Source organism: Neoarius graeffei, chromosome 24 (genome assembly GCF_027579695.1).
Source record: "Neoarius graeffei isolate fNeoGra1 chromosome 24, fNeoGra1.pri, whole genome shotgun sequence".
Lineage (NCBI taxonomy): Eukaryota > Metazoa > Chordata > Actinopteri > Siluriformes > Ariidae > Neoarius > Neoarius graeffei.
Window position 1 is genome coordinate 374,862 of NC_083592.1, and position 14,718 is coordinate 389,579.

Sequence of the window (14,718 nt, forward strand, 5' to 3'; positions counted from 1 at the left end):
ATGATAAGCGTCTAGATACTGTTGAGCAACAACTTGTTGAGCTGCAAGACCGTAGCCGATGCAACAATCTACGTTTAATTGGTCTACCCGAAGGCTTGGAAAAAGACGATCCAGTGGGCTTTCTCAAGCAGTCGTTGCCAGTCTGGTTTCCTTCTTTGAAGGACAAAAACATTGAAATCGAAAGAGCCCATCGCATTTATTCAAATCCTCCTAAACGCAACTCTAAAACACCGCAGATTAAGAGACCTGAGAGACCCCGAGTGTTCATCTTCAAACTTCTCCGCTACACTGATCGAGACATGATTCTCCGAGCAGCTAGGGACGATTCAGATGGACGATGGTGAGATGACCCTCAGTATTTTCCCTGACTACTCGCCCGCTACTGTGAAGAAAAGGTCTGCATTCACCACAGTGAAGAGGGAGCTTAAGAGAAAGGGGTGCCAAACTTTTCTCCAGTATCCGGCAACTCTCAAGGTGACTTTAAAAGGAGGGGAAACGAAATTTTTCCAAACGCCAGAGGAGGCCAGTGCTTTTTGCGACTCACTGGCAGAATTCCAACCCATTGTTGAGAGCGACATGGAATGATGCGAGATCGTCTTCCATGGGACACTGTAAGTTACGTGCATGCATCTGTGTGTATATCTACATACTACCCTGGCTTACAGTCAAAATGATTGAGTCGTTGGTTATGGCGATGTTGTAGGATGTAACACACCAACAGATCCTAATTATATTTGGGACAGAATGTTTTTTTTTTCTCGTCCTCTTTTCTTTATCAAGTCAACTTTATTGTCAAATATGCTATACATGCTCGACATACAGCACAGATGAAATATCAGTCCTCTCTGACCCACGGTGCAAACAGGCAATGCAATAAATAAAAATAGAATAAAAATAGAATAATTGAAAAAACAATATAAACAGTATAAACACTCTAGATAGGAACTAGACAGACTAAACACTCAAACAATATAAACAGAATAAATAAACAGTGTAAACACTAGATCACAACAAGACAGACTAAACACTAAACACTCAAACAGACAATATAAACAGTATAAACACTCTAGATATTAACTAGACTAAACACTCACACACACACACACACACACAACACACACACACACACACACAAATTGGTACAAATAACCAAACAGTCAAGGGCACTTGAGGTACAGCAGGTAAACATGAAACATGAAATAAGCAGAATAAACAAACTAATAGCTGTTAAGGTGAGGTAGTGCGGAATAGTGCAAATGAGCGAGGTAAAGTGAGATGTGCGGTCCCTGAGTTCAGTGTGTTAATGAACGATGAGATGTATGTATATATGTGTGTGTGTTGGGGGGGGGGGGGGGGGGGGGGGGGAACTTCCTCCAGTAAAATAGGAGAACAGGCAAATTTTGTTTACATTCTTATGAACCCTCATTTAATTCTACTATGCACAATATATGCTTAAGACTTTGCTATTAAGCTGTTTAGTTTTTGGTTTTCACTAATAAGGGCTTGTGTCAGCACCTAGCGTGCGAACCATTACTGATGTCACGGATTTATGTAAGGGAACATGGCAGACGTGGGCTTGTTCTATACCCAGTCTGCGTTGGGTTGAGGGACCCTGTTAGATATGGGGTTATGTTCTTTGACCCAGGGGTGGGGGGGGGATAGTGGTGAGCATCATGAAGAAAATTTACATGGTTTGTCTTTATTTTTTGCTTCATTGCAAGTATTTGACAGTTATGACTAACCTAAATATTTTGAGTTGGAATGTGAATGGTTTGAATGGACCTCATAAACGTGCATGTTGTCTAGAACTCTTAAAAAGGAGAAAGATAGATTTAGCTTTGATTCAGGAAAACCCATCTCAGAAAAGAAGATGTTCATAGATGTAACAATAAATTTTACAAAGTAATTTCTGCTTCTAGTGCCACTGATAAAACTAAAGGTGTTATGATACTACTACGAAGGAATTTAGGTATAGATATTATTGAGCATGACAATGATACTGATGGCAGAGTGACTCATGTTAAGGCTTTGGTGGGAAACAGGAAGTTGGCCTTATCTGTTTATGCTCCTTCCACATACGATCCTGCATTCTTCTCAAAGCTCACAAACTATCTTCTCAATATGGCGGGCTATGAGATTGTGATGGGGGCAGATATGAATGCAGTCATGTCTCATGATGAGGACAGGTCAGGAGAAAGTGAAACTCATTTACAAGCAGCATGCACTGATAAACTCAGAAGCTGTATTTCTGCACTGTCTCTGGTAGATTCATGGCGTTTTCTTAATGCCACTGCCAAGGCATATACATTCTATTCTTCAAGGCACAAATCGTATTCCAGGATCGACTTCATATTTATGTCCTGTTCTCTTTCCTCATCCTGTCTTTGCTCAGATATTTGCCCCATGTCTCTATCTGACCATGATAGCAATGTCATCAACCTCAAATTAGTCAATCAGCCTCCACGTGCTTCATGATGGCGGTTTAATTCGATGCTACTTCGTGATGAAAACTTTTGTAAGTCTTTTAAAAATGGGCTATTGGAGTTTATTAGCATTAATCAAGGGACAGTGGTGGATCCCCGCATACTCTGGGATGCAGTCAAGGGCTTCATCCGTAGTTTCTCTATTTCCTTTGCGTCACATCTTAAAAAATCCAGAATGAAGAGAATAGCTGATCTAGAATCTCAGCTTATAATACTAGAGGCAGCAAATCAGGCTTCATTCTCCGACCAAACAGCCACTAAAATTAAAATATTAAAAACTGAATTAAATGAATTACTTAAAGTGAAAGCAGAGTTTCTTATCCAAAGGACCAGACAAAATTACTACTTTAACGGGAGCAGGCCAAGCCATCTTCTAGCCCTGCAATTGCGTAATAATGAAAAGTTTGCAAATATACCTGCGATACGGCTGTCTTCTGGTGAGCTTACTACTGACCCCCACAAAATATCAGTGACACTTTCCAATCTTTCTATTCTACTCTATATACTTCTGAATCTACATGTGACAATGCAACTCTGTCTTCTTTTCTTTCTTCCCTTAATTTACCTATTCTATCTACCGAGGAGTCAGAGTCCTTAGGTCAACCAATTACTCTTCAAGAACTGAAAGAATCACTGAAATGTATGAATAAAGGTAAATCGCCAGGACTGGATGGCATTCCAACAGAATTATATTCAACCTTCTGGACAGAGCTTGGTCCTCTATTATTAGACATGATAAATCATTCAGTTAAACATGGATCTTTCAGACAGGACATTAACACATCTATTATATCTCTGCTGTTGAAAAAAGATAAGGACCCAACCTCTTGTGCTAATTATCGCCCAAACTCTCTGATTGGAGCAGATATTAAACTCTATGCCAAAGTATTGTCATGACGCTTGGAGTCGGTGATTACCAAGTTGGTTCATGAAGATCAGGCCGGTTTTATTAGATCACGTTCAGCATCTGACAACATCCGCCGTCTTTTACACATCATTTATTCTGCTGATCAATCAGTTAGTCCTTGTGCAGTGTTCTCTCTAGATGCAATGAAAGCATTTGACCGTTTGGAATTTAATTATTTATGGTCTGTTCTTGAGCATATGGGCTTAGGCCCTGACTTCATTAACATGATCAAATTACTATATTGTAATCCTAAAGCATCTGTGTTAACTGGACAACTATGCTCACGTTCTTTTTCTTTGGGAAGGGGTACGCGTCAGGGCTGCCCACTTTCACCATTGTTATTTGCTTTGTCATTAGAACCTCTAGCTCAGGCTGTCCGTCAATCAGAGCAAATTCTACCGATTAATGTAAGAAATACATCTCATCACATCTCTTTGTATGCTGATGATATTCTTTTGTTTGTAAATGACCCTGTTTCGTCAGTGCCTCATATTCTGTCATTGTTTAATCATTTCAGTGATCTTTCAGGTTATAAGATAAATTGGAACAAATCTTGTTTTATTCCCTTAAATTTTGACCCTGTCTCCTTGCTTCTTCCTAGCACCGCACCTACTGTAACATCATTTAAATATTTAGGGATAGACATATACCCCTCATTGCATGATATTGCAAGCAAAAACTTCAAAAAAATTCTTTCTGAAGTCAGTACAGATTTATCAAACTGGTCATGTTTGCCCAAGTCATTATATGCACAAATTTCTGTAGTTAAAATGAATGTTTTGCCACGGGTTAATTTTTATAGTGCAATGATACCCTTACCACCCCCTGCACACTTTTGGGACCACCTCAACTCTATTCTAAGGAAATATATCAGGAATGGGAAACGTGCTAGGATTAGGCTGTCCACTATGCAACGCTCTAGGCAGGATGGAGGTTTATCTTTTCCTGACTTTAAAGTTTATGCCCAAGCATTTGTATTGCGCCCCATATCAGTCTGGTTTAATTCAAATAAAAATGTGGCATGGAGAGCTATTGAAGAGTCAGTGGTCACCCCCTATAATTTAAGAGATTTGTTTTTTTGCAGTGTTCCTACTCGGCAATGCACCCTTCGTTTTGGTCCAATCATAACCCATTTGTTATCCACTTGGAAGGTTGTAGAAAGACAAACAGGATCTATATCAAAATGGCATCATCACTTTCCACTTTTTAATAATAATGGGTTTCTATCTGGGAGTACCTTCTCAATGGGCAGAGTGCAACATCACAACTCTTGGAGACCTGTATGATGACAAAGGCTTGAGAACGTTTCAGGACCTGAAGTCGAAGTACAATATACCGGCCTCTACTTTCTACTTGCGCATCAGATCAGTTCTTAATGCTCTTGGTGTTCCTCTTGACACAAAATTACCAGTGCATAGTGTTCGCAATGTTATATATTTCAATGACTTCATCCCTTCTTCTGCTTCATCTATTTACTCCTTTCTGATGAAGAAGCTATACAAGCCTCTTGGAGTTGTAGCAGTTTGGTCAAAAGATTTAGAATGTGACCTGAAAGATACATTTTCTGATCAGACATGGGAGACAATCATTATGTCATCTAAGAATCCTAATCATCAAATGATTCATTGGAAACTAGCACACAGAGTATATTTAACACCACTTAAGCGATTTCATATGCGTCTCACTACCTCACCTAATTGTACTTTGTGTTCAGATGGAAAAACTGGAACGTTTTTACATTTCTTTTGGGAATGCTCAGCACTGGTACCTTTCTGGCAATGGCTATCTGTTGATATTTCAACTCTGATAGACACAGATATTGTTATAACTCCAAGTCTATTTTTTCTAAATGATTATTCCAACCTCTCACTGACGCTTCTCCAGAGCAGCCTACTTTTGGCTGCTTTTACCGCAGCTAAAAAACTGTTAGTCGGCCGATGGAACCCCCCACATGTTATGTGTAGACGTCTATGGGCTCTAAGTTTACTTGATATTATATCTATGGAACTCTCAACAGCCCGTATACATGGTGCCAGATCGCAAACTCTAATGAGGTGGAACCATGCTTTTGATGAGGTCAAAACCTTTATTGCTGATACTCATGTCTAAGGTGCTGTGTACAGTTGTTCTGCAACTTTTTTTTAAAATTTATTTACTTTTTTGCTGGAAAATATGTTGTTTCGTTTCTATGCACTTGTATACCAATGTACTTTAAATGTTTATATAACATGTAAGATTACAGATGCTCACCACTGGGTTGGGGTGGGGGGTGTGAAGTGTTATACCTCTGTATTTGTGTTGATTATGAATATGTGCATCATTATAAAATAAAAAACAATTGGTCAAAAAAAAAAGCATTCATATTCCCAAAAGTATTTACACATCAGTCCTTCAGATGGGATAGATTAGGGATAGATTAGGGATAAAATTAGCTCATGTTTTAAGTCATTCAAATTCTGTAAAGCTGCTTTGCGACAATGTTTATTGTTAAAAGCGCTATACAAATAAACTTGACTTGACTTGAGATGGTCATAATGTACTAAAATTGCAAGCTGCCAATAACTCAACAGAAGAAGAAGACACACAACTGCACACTCGCTAGATTATTCAATTATGTGTTCTTTGAATGCTAGGAAGGAGTCTCACCTAGCTTCTGAAGGATCTGACTTGGAAGAACCCGTCCTACCAAGGAAGCATCATCGACCTTAAAAAACACCTTCAGTCTGGGTACTGCTGGAGAAGAAGCACTGCTGAAGGTATTTTCACTCTGTCACTTAATTGAGAAATCCAGAGAACAGCACAAAGGCTTGTATATAGCTTTTGTAGACATCGATTGCCACGGTCAATCGAGAGCTTCTCTTTCTTATCTTGAGCAAGCATGGTTGTCCATCAAAGTTAATCAGAATTACAAAGAAATTGTAGACAAATGTGCAGGCAAGACTTATTGTCGAAGGTGAACTCACACACTCTTTTGACTACAACAGTGGCATCAAGCACAGTTTTAAATTGACACCGCTATGCCAGCTATGCAGTTGTACTGCTTAGTCTTGTCCACAGGGAGATCAAACCTACATGCAGTGTTAAAGTAAGGTTTCATCATGATGGTTACTTATTCGACCCAAGCAGGCTGAAGTCCAAGACCAAAATTTCCATAGAGTACACCATAAAAGTTCAGTATGCAGATAACATGGCAATTTTCAGCAACATGCCCACTGGATTACAACTACAGTGTCTTGCAAAAGTATTCATCCCCCTTGGTGTTTGTCCTGTTTTGTTGCATTACAAGCTGGGATTAAAATGGATTTTGGGGGGGGTTAGCACCATTTGATTTACACAACATGCCTACAACTTTAAAGGTGAAAATTGTTGTTTTATTGTGACACAAACAATAATTAAGATGAAAAAACTGAAAACTGGAGTGTGCATAGGTATTCACCCCTCTAAAGTCAATAGTTTGTAGAGCTACCTTTTGCTGCAATTCCAGCTGCAAGTCTCTTGGGGTATGTCTCCATTAGCTTAGCGCATCTAGCCACTGGGATTTTTGCCCATTCCTCAAGGCAAAACTCCTCCAACTCCTTCAAGTTAGACGGGTTGCATTGGTGTACAGCAATCTTCAAATTCAGATTCTCAATTGGATTGAGCTCTGGGCTTTGACTTGGCCATTCCAAGACATTTAAATGTTTCCCCTTAAACCAGAGGTTCTCAACCTTTTCTGCTTTGAGGCCTGTCTATTCATACTTGTAACGAGTCAGGCTCATTAAAAAAGATCCCCAATTATTTTGGCTCATCTATTCTATTATAATCTAATAATCTACTATAAAGTGTATTAATGTCATGCAACATCACTCCCTGTCACAGATGGGGGCCCAGGAATTAAATAAATGAAGTGAAAACAAACTGTTTTTAATTGTAGGTATTGTATTTAAAACTGTATGGATGAGCCAGAAGCCGAGCCAGGCATGCAGGGCATTCTCAGCCAAAAGGGATTACTAATCCAAAAGTGGAGTCTGGTCCATTAACACAAGAACTTACTGCCAGGTTTGTGTTCAGCAAACAAGCAAGTTATTAAAACCAAGAATTACACTCAGAAGAAGTGGATATAGAAACCACTCAATGGGATTAGAGCCTTACACGCTAACAAAGAAGGATTTTTCCTTTGAGTTGGAAAATTATCCATCCGTTGAGTTCCCCGACATCTCAAACTACCTGGTGCTGCAGACATCGTTCTACACGGACACACAGATGGAAACCTGGAAGATCATGGAGGGGAACAACTTTTTATATGAGGCTGAGTTAAAGATCTGGGGATCAGGACACCACAAGATAGATGGTGGTAAACGGATCTAATGCAGGAAGAGTGTTTATTAGCAGGTGTGATATTTACAAAAGCAAAACAGAAAGCAGGATCAGAAAACAGAGTATTTAAACAGCGTTATAAGCATGGCATGAAACAAATGTGACAGTGATGATAATACTTCACAAAGCCTCTGTGAAAACATGTTCTGTATCTGCACCTGCTGATTGTGCTCAAATCAGTATCGGGTGTTTCCCATAACGACCGAGTCCCAAGTGCGCATGTAATGCACTCCATGAGTGCACACGGCCACTTGAGCTGCACCAGGCTCAAGCGCGCAAAGGCATGACAGTCAAGTGTTCACCTGCTGCGTGACTACAACTTTTAGCTCACATGTATATCACCACCAAAATGATTTTCATCGATAATCCATCACAAAGCATCGTAAGCTGTAGTGTGACCATAGTTTAATGAGGCAGATGTGACATTGGATGCAACCCAGTAACTGTACCCTACTACGAGTAAAAAATTTACTTCAAATTGAAAAATAAATTGCAGCCCACTAGATGACACTTAATGTGAGTGCAAATAGTTTTGTGTCTCTGTGAGTCAGCCCTGCGATAACCTGGCAACTTGTCCAGGGTGTACCCTACCTCTTGCCCATAGTCAGCTGGAATAGGCTCCAGCTTGCCCGTGGCCTTGTGCAGGATAAGTGGTTACAGATAATGGATGGATGGATGGATGGATGGCGTTTCATAATCCACTAATGAGCCGTGGCCCACTGGTTGAGAAACACTGCTTTAAACCACTCCAGTGTTACTTTAGCAGTATGTTTAGGGTCACTGCACTGCTATAACGTGAATCTTCATCCCAGGCTCAAACCTCTGGCCAACTCAAACAGGTTTTCCTCCAGAATTACCCTTTATTTAGTACCATCCATCTTTCCTTCAGTCCTGACCAGCTTTCCTGTCCCTGCAGATGAAAAGTATCCCCACAGCATGATGCTGCCACCACCATGCTTCACTGTAGGAATGGTGTTCTCAGGGTGTTGGGTTTACATCACACATGGCATTTCCCATGATGGTTAAAAAGATCAATTTTAGTCTCATTTGACCAGAGAATCTTCTTCTATATGTTTGGAGAGTCTGCCACATGCTGTCGGGCAAACTCCAAATGTGTTTTCTTATTTTTCTCTTTAAGCAACGGCTTTTTTCTGGCCACTCTTCCATAAAGCCCCGCTCTGTGGAGTGTACGGCTTAAAGTGGTCCTATGGACAGATACTCCCATCTCTGCTGTGGAGCTTTGCAGATCCTTCAGTGTTATCTTTGGTGTATTTGCTGCATCTCTGAATAATGCCCTCCTTGCCTGGTCTGTGAGTTTTGGTGGGTGGGGCCTTCTCTTGTCAGGTTTTTAGTGGTGACATAGTCTTTCCATTTTGCTATAATGGATTTAATGGTGCTCTGTGGGATATTCAAAGTTTGGGATATTTTTTGTAACCCAACCCTGCTCTATACTTCACAACTTTGTCTCTGACCTGTTTGGAGGCTCCTTGGTTTTTATGGTGCTTGCTTAGTAGTGTTGCAGAGTAGGGCTGGGTATCACCAGATACCTCACGATACGATACTATGGCGATATTTTGCCCACGATAACGATAATATCACGGTACAGCGATTCTGCGATAATCGATATATTGCAAGAAATTTCAACCACATCACGATATCTGTGTCACTGAAGAAAATCAGAATTTATTGACCACTGTAAAATTACATTTCACATACATAACTACACACTCTTGCCAGACATATATTTGTCTCTATTCCACTGCTGGCAAAACCAAGAGTTGCTTCACTACAACATACAGAAAATTCCCATTTCTGTGCTAGTATTCTCAACTTTTCTGTAAGCATGGACACATCAGTGCTGCTTAACAAGCAGAATCAAATTGTTTTATGAAAACTTAAAACTTGCACTGCAGACTGCACATACATTTCAGTGCTAACACTAATATCAATTTGTTCTTTGTAAACTTGAGAACATATACCGGAGAACATTTAACTTGTGCTTATTTTGCAGGAACAACACACTGTCTGGAACACATTGAAAAGTGCAGTGGGCATCTTAGTCTCCCTGAGCACAATTATGAAACAAAGTGCAGTGTGGGTCAGTGTCCACACACTGAAACTGAACTGAAACCTCAGTGAATCATGTTTCTTCTGAACTTAGAGTAAATACTCAAAATAAAATGCAGTGTCTCACACACACTAAAATTGAAAATGCAAGATAAAGTGCAGCTTCTTGCCTTTGGCCTTAAATGACAAAATTAAGTTCACAGTTACAGTAAGTCACATCACTGAAGTCCTCCCACACGGGAGGACTTTGGCGCTGTCCAGTGTAGTTTGGTTCGGGTCGGGTTTCGGCGGCTCCGGCTGAGCTAATATGTCGGGGTGGCGTCGTGCTAAGTAAGTTCGCAAGTTTGTTGTGTTACCTGAATATCTAATTGGAGCGAAACAGGTTTTGCAGAGTGTGTACTCTTTGTCCGGCTCACTGTTTTTTCCTCCTTTCCTTTGGAATCCAAAGTGCCTCCAAACATCTGCTTTAAAGTTCGGCGGTGTCTCTAGGTTTACGTTAACAGCCATGCTTGCTTGTTTTTTTTCCTCACTGCAACCGCCAGGGAAAAAAGAGAAGATGAAGAGTGCCTTGCAGTGAGGGAGCGGCACAGCGACACCTTGCGGAGCGGAGGTGCGGAAGTCGTACTGGATTTACAACCCGTCTGAAACATGATTTATTATTTGAAAAAATATCGATATTCAAATTTTGAGCATCGATATTGAATCGGAAGACAAAGTATCGCGATACATCGCCGTATCGATATTTTTGCACACCCCTATTGCAGAGTCAGGGTCCTTCCAGAACAGGTTGATTTATACAGACATCATGTGACAGATCATGTGACACTTTGACTGCACACAAATGGATCTTAATCAACTAATTATGTGACTTATGAAGTGAACTGGTTGGACCAGCTCTTATTTAGGAGGTTTCATATGAAAGGGGGTAAATACATATGCACACTCCAGATTTCTGGGTGTTTTTCCATCTTAATTATTGTTTGTGTTACAATAAAACAACAAATTGCACCTTTAAAGTGGTCAGCGTGTTGTGTAAATCAAATGGTGCTAAGCCCCCAAAAATCCATTTTAATTCCAGCTTGTAATACGACAAAACAGGACAAACACCAAGGGGGATGAATACTTTTGCAAGACACTGTATATCTAACAGCCTATAACAATCTCGCTAAACTAGCTAAAGCTAGTTCGTAACCATCTACGCTGGTTAGGCCATACCTCCAGAATGGATAAGTGATAGACCTGCAAAGGTCTTGCTGTATGGAATTGGACCTGTTGGGCATCCTAAACTAGGCTATAAAAAGACATATGCCCAAAAAAACAACCCACAACCCTTCTGACCAGTGAAGGACAAAAGCAGACAGTTGTCAAGAATGGAGACAATTCATCACACTTCCGAAAAAGTAAATGAAAAGAGAATTGATCAATATGAGAGAAAATTAAATAGATGCAGAAAGAAGATCCTACAACAAGTATTTCTTGAACTCTTCATTTGCGTTTCAAAATGTTTATTGTGCCATACTTGTTATATACACTGTATGGGTGGGTCAACACTGTGGGCGGTGCTACAGTGTAGTTCTACAGTGTGGGTGGAACTACATGTGGTGTAGTACCCAGGGAAGGACTCCATCATAGTGAGCGGGTCCAGGAGAGCACTGCTCATCGTTCAACCTGTCAAACACAGAGTGTCTGGAGGACAGAGAAAGGAACGGAGCGAAGGACTCTAGAGAGAGAGAGAGACAGACAGACACACCCCTTCAGGTCACTTTAGCACACTCAGAGTAATGTCAAATTAAATCACACAAAGAACCAGCAGAAAACTAATTGTGTTAATGTTGTGATTTTCAGTTCTGTGAAGTGTGACTTACAATGAACATGTTGACAAAACACTAATAATTTTATATTAAAAATGACCACTCAGTTCAAATCAATGATCAACATTTCATTTAGATTTTTTTTCCTCTTTGCATGTTTCTCAGTGATACTGTTAAGAAGGAACTCAGTGTCAATTTTTAAATAAAAACTTTCCTGTCATGGAGAATGTTGGGATGTGAATTATGCATATACAGAGATGACTGTATAACTTTTGTACACTTAAGCTGCGATCTGATTGGTTAATTACACTTTGGTGTTTTGCACTTACACCCACTGTGTGAGCTTTGAACACATACAGAGATAATCTCACAACTTTTCTGGAAAGCTGCGGGAAAGGTCTGTTATTGGTTGATAATGTTGGGAACTTGGGATAATCTTCTCAGCTACAATTTCCTCTAAGTTCAGCAGGTTACAACAAACCAACATGGCTGCTCACAGTATCGGCAGTAAACACAGCAGCACTCCTTACCTCTAAATCCCGTATACTGTATATACACGCATTAGCCTTAAATCAATCAACGTATTCATGTGATAAACACTGACTCTACAGTTCACTGTTCTGAGGAAGAAAATATATATATCACTCATCACAGTTAGCTGTCAAGCTGTTTGCTAACAAAAGATGAACATGGCAGTGTCCATGTCCCTGATCTCCCCCCATATAACTGAAACACACAGAGGTTAAGTGATCCTTCTGAGATCCGGTTCAAGGTAAAGTGAATTCAGCATTATAAGGTCAGAGAGAGAGAGAGAGAGCAGTCCAACAACATGAGCTCAGTAAGAAAACAGAGAATAAAGCAAAAAAAAAAAAACCACAGTAGGAGAGCAGTAGAACATTAAGAGAACAAGAGGGTTAGGGTGAGCAGGAACAGTAGCTTGTCTTATATACAGAGTTTTTATGCCTCCGCCACTGTAAGGTGCAGGAGGCATTATGGTGCAGGAGGCATTATGGTTTCGGGTTGTCCGTCTGTCCGTCCCAAAACCTTGTGAACGTGATATCTCAAAAGCTAATGAAAGGAATTTCATCAAACTTTCACCATTTGTGCGCTTTGGGACAAACATGAACTGATTAGATTGAGATCAAAAGGTCTAAGGTCAAGGTCACTGTGAGGTCAAATGTCTGTCTGAAAACCTTGTGAACACAATATCTCCAAGGCTGATACAAGTAATTTCACCAGGTCAAGATTACTGTGAGGTCAAATGTCCGTCCCCAAATCACAGCTTAATAAGGCGTGTAGTCCGCCGGGCGGAGTTCTGTCTAGTTGGAATCTGACATTCTGGGCAGTTTCATGCGACTCTGTACTTCCGGAGTTTGGCTCTGATGAGGGATGTGACCCGAAACAGTGCGGGACTCTCACCGCTTCTCTCTGGAGCAGACCTCTGCACATTGTAGGAACCCGGTCCCACGCTGGCGGTGCTCGCGCTTCCGGTGCACAAATCCGTCACCCTGCGCGCGCGACTGTACATCTTTAATGACGGTATTTAAATCCGCGGCCGAAATAAAGTCACCAAACTTCCGCTGCGGTGTCGGGGAGCTGGCGTGAACTCCGCGTGCGGCTCAGCGTTGCCTGGATACAAGACTCAGTGTTTAATGTTGAGAGAGAGCTTGCGTGTCAGACCGTGTATATGTGGTTACCATGGAGACCGGCAGTAACACACGGAATTTGACTGTTTTTAATCTGATGGTCTCGCGCTGTGTCACTGTAAACCGGAACTGGGCATGAGCAGGTGATCTGCTGCACACGGCTGAAGGCTGCTGATCGCCTCTCACTTGGTGCTCTGCAAGTTCCTGTTAGGTCACGTGTTTGCAGATTAATTTCACTTTGTTGTATTTTCTGCAGCTGTGTGTGGAGGAGACAGGATCTGATCAGCGCTGTGCTGCTCACACTGACTGGACCCCGACGGTCACACTAAACGTGGTGAAAGCGTCAAAACGACAGGAAGTCATTCATTTCCGGTGTGAGGCAGCGGCGCGTCAGAATAAAGTTGAAGTCCAGGCAACTTCATGGTAATGAGCTATGACGCGGTTCGGCAGCAACCAATCAGAATTTAGAAGTGCTCAGCTCTATTGCTGGGTTTCAAGTGACGTCACATCCGCCTTATTAGTTATTCAAAACTTTAGCTGGTGGTCAACCAAAGCTCTGGTGGCATTAGGACCAGCATCCTCATCTCATCTCATCTCATCTCATTATCTGTAGCCGCTTTATCCTGTTCTACAGGGTCGCAGGCGAGCTGGAGCCTATCCCAGCTGACTACGGGCGAAAGGCGGGGTTCACCCTGGACAAGTCGCCAGGTCATCACAGGGCTGCTGGGAACATCATGAATCTAATTTCCTAAGTTTTGGATGGATAAGTGATGCTAAAGCAGAGAGCATTGGTTTACATCAGCTACAGTACGGCCCAACAGTCCCATTATCACCAGTCCCAACATGGTTATTCCCATTACCAGTTGCAGCCTTAAATATTCATCAGGAAATAAAGAAATCAAAGGATCTATCAGTGAGGGATAATGTACAAAATTATTTGGATTTTTATTTTTCAAATCATACATGTACAAGGGTAAGTCAAAAAGTTCTAAGACAAATGAAAAAAATCTTTATGAAAATAACAAAACTATTTCTCTACATATCCTCCATTTAAGCCTAAACACTTCTGCAAGCAGTGTTTCCACCAGATAATTCCTTCTTTGTATTCCTTTTTTGAATTTCTTCTGAAATTATAACATCTGTCTTAGAACTTTTTGACTTACCCACATATATTTACAGATGGTTCTAAAGACCCCCAAAAAGGATGTGCTGGATCAGCAGTGTATATTCCAAAGAATGGAGTAAGTGTTAAGAAAAGAGTGACTGACAATGTGACGGTATATACTACAGAATTGGTGGCAATATTATTGGCCCTGGAATGGGTTAAAGAAAATGCAATAAACAAAACAATCATAATCTCAGATAGTCATTCAGCACTGGAAAATATTCAATCAGGTAAATCACTTAGAACAGATATAAATCAATGAAATCTTTATAACTTTGCTTAA

General features: G+C 40.8%; 1 protein-coding gene across 1 annotated transcript in view; it reads right to left on the reverse strand.

The window, feature by feature from the left end:
- Positions 1–13,643, reverse strand: part of stpg2 (sperm-tail PG-rich repeat containing 2) — a 49,525-nt gene extending 35,882 nt beyond the window's left edge. The window contains exons 1-2 of the mRNA XM_060907636.1: positions 13,044–13,643; positions 11,424–11,533 (exon numbers count right to left, since the gene is read on the reverse strand). Of these exons, the coding sequence (XP_060763619.1) occupies positions 11,424–11,533; positions 13,044–13,152 (219 nt within the window). The 5' untranslated portion in view covers positions 13,153–13,643. The remainder of the gene's footprint in view (positions 1–11,423; positions 11,534–13,043) is intronic.
- Between the last annotated feature and the right edge of the window lie 1,075 nt (positions 13,644–14,718).